The sequence below is a fragment of the Urtica dioica genome, chromosome 4 (genome assembly GCF_054948205.1).
Source record: "Urtica dioica subsp. dioica isolate 48M chromosome 4, U.dioica_male_clone48M_v1_H2, whole genome shotgun sequence".
NCBI lineage: Eukaryota > Viridiplantae > Streptophyta > Magnoliopsida > Rosales > Urticaceae > Urtica > Urtica dioica.
In genome coordinates, this window is record NC_142759.1 from 16,068,721 (window position 1) to 16,070,812 (window position 2,092).

The following is a 2,092-nucleotide window of genomic DNA, read 5'->3' on the forward strand; positions in this document are numbered from 1 at the left end:
TTATGTAACCGCCGTAAGATGCTCGGGTTGCTTGACGATCTCCGGATTATATTGAAATTTTGGATTTAGATAGTAAACTACAAGATAAATAATCATAGATATAAATTAAAAATTATACAACGACGTTCACAAAGAATAAGTTAATTGAGTAATACCTGCTTGGTGTAACGGATGATCAAGTTGTCTATTCCATCTCTCAACCGCAATGTCAACCATCCACTGCTTGTTTGGGATGCTTTCCAACTTCTTTTTCATTAAATCGAAGACGTGGTACATCAAACCCATCGTTGGAATAACTTCTGTATCAACGAGACGCAAAGCAGAGTACATAGGCTCGAACACCTTGCACACGCTATCAATAATGGAACCAAAAGTTGTTGTCCAATATTTTTTACTCCATAAATTGCCCAGCTGCAGTTTGACGGAGGGAACATCGGTCCCACAAATCCAACGTGAACATCTTCTTCAACCCCGGTCGATTGCTCCTGAGACTCGTTAGGGTCAAGAAGTTCGTGGCGAATCTCGTCGCATATGGACGGATTAGCTCTCCTTGTCCCTCTTCTCGCATCTTCGAGAGGACTATCCCATGATTGTAGATCAACTTCGTCACTTCTCTACAATTCTTAACAACCTCGGCGATAATCGCTCGTTTTTCCACGTCCTCGAGCATCAAGTCTATACAATGTGCGGCGCACGGAGTCCAATACAGATTATATCGACGAGCGAGTTTCATTCCGGCTTTCTTGTAAGCTGAACCATTACCAGTAATAATCTGAACAACATTGTGTTCTCCGACTTCTTTCACAACGGGCGACGGAATCTTATAGATGTACAAATAATTCTTGATATCATCTGACGCATCAACTGACTTCAAAAAAACAGTCTTACCCGCCGAGTACACCATAGCATTTATGATGCTCAAATGTGTTGGTCCCGTCCATCCGTCCGACATTATGGTGCATCCATATTCCTTCCACACTTCCCGTTGCTGGTCAATGTACTTCTTGACGGACGCAACCTCGTCTCTCAAATAGGTGTTATAAATCTCGTACGGAGTCGGAAGCGGGATACCTGGACATGTGAAGTTTGAAAATGAAAGTACAATTAGACACGATAATACTTGTCAAATTAAAATCGGTACTTCAAAATTCAAATACATGAGTCTTACCAACTGTCACGGCTTCATTGATCATGTGTCGAAAGTGCGGCGACTTTACTTTGTTCGCTGGTATGTTCTCATGGATGACGTAGCTACTAACGGCTCGTCCTAGACGTTGATTCAATTTAGGATTTGTGATTTCCGGAATAGTAGGTTGTCGTCCACTATCTGGCCGAAAATGAGGTGGTGATGGTGAAATCCTGGAACCCCCACTAGGTCCAGATCTCCAAGCATCCGGCTGTGTCTCTCGACGGCTTCTTTTAAGAGCTTGTATCATATCACGTTCGTATTGTTGGTCGGGGTCAAACTCTATGTGAGTCGGTCCGAAGCGTCCGGCCAAGTGCTCGTCTACGGTTTCATCAAGGACGGCCTTGCTTTTCTTCTTCTAGAGAGTCGCCGCTTGTAACGCTAACATCTCTTTGCGTACTTCTGTAGGAACACTCGGACATTTCTTCACGTTTTTCTTCGGATCGTTTCCACTTAAGTGTAACTTCATCCGTGTGATTCTTGTTGGGGAATCGAGCGCGCATCAGACACGAACAATCGCTCTGATGCGACTCGTTTGAGATGATTCCACCATATAACCATATTAATGCGGAAAAATAATTAATTACGCTGATCATAAGCTAATTAAATTATGGTTATAATTAACAAGATCTAGTTATGTTTAATTAATTTAATTCACGAGAGCATATTTATCAAGCAACCGATTTGAACGTAAAACGAATACTTACATTGATTTTCGGTTCAGCTACAGAACGCTCCAAACCAATCGCGTACTCCTTGCGTTGTCTTGATGAAGAACTCGAGGATGACACCTTAATCTTCCAAAACGTAATCTCCGAGACGAATAAGAAAGATGAGTGGGCACAGTCTTTATCTCACTAGATCACGAAACTAGGTGTTTCGAGATCTCGCGCTTATTTTACTAAG

The 2,092-nt window shown here is 42.3% G+C and overlaps 1 protein-coding gene across 1 annotated transcript; it reads right to left on the reverse strand.

Annotated features, from left to right (window-relative positions):
- Window positions 1–1,193, reverse strand: LOC149400829 (uncharacterized). The gene is made up of 4 exons (XM_089610520.1): window positions 1,169–1,193; window positions 408–1,071; window positions 156–352; window positions 1–77 (listed from the first exon to the last, which is right to left on the reverse strand). The coding sequence occupies exons 1-4, from the start codon at window positions 1,191–1,193 to the stop codon at window positions 1–3; spliced, it is 963 nt and encodes a 320-aa protein (XP_089466646.1).
- Between the last annotated feature and the right edge of the window lie 899 nt (window positions 1,194–2,092).

Excerpts from the sequence above, each read along its gene's own strand:
- LOC149400829 (XM_089610520.1), bottom strand. The coding sequence starts at position 1,193 with ATGATCAATGAAGCCGTGACAGTTG. Across the intron at positions 1,072-1,168 it reads CAATGAAGCCGTGACAGTTG|GTATCCCGCTTCCGACTCCG; the intron begins GTAAGACTCATG and ends TCACATGTCCAG. Across the intron at positions 78-155 it reads TCATCCGTTACACCAAGCAG|TTTACTATCTAAATCCAAAA; the intron begins GTATTACTCAAT and ends TTTATCTTGTAG.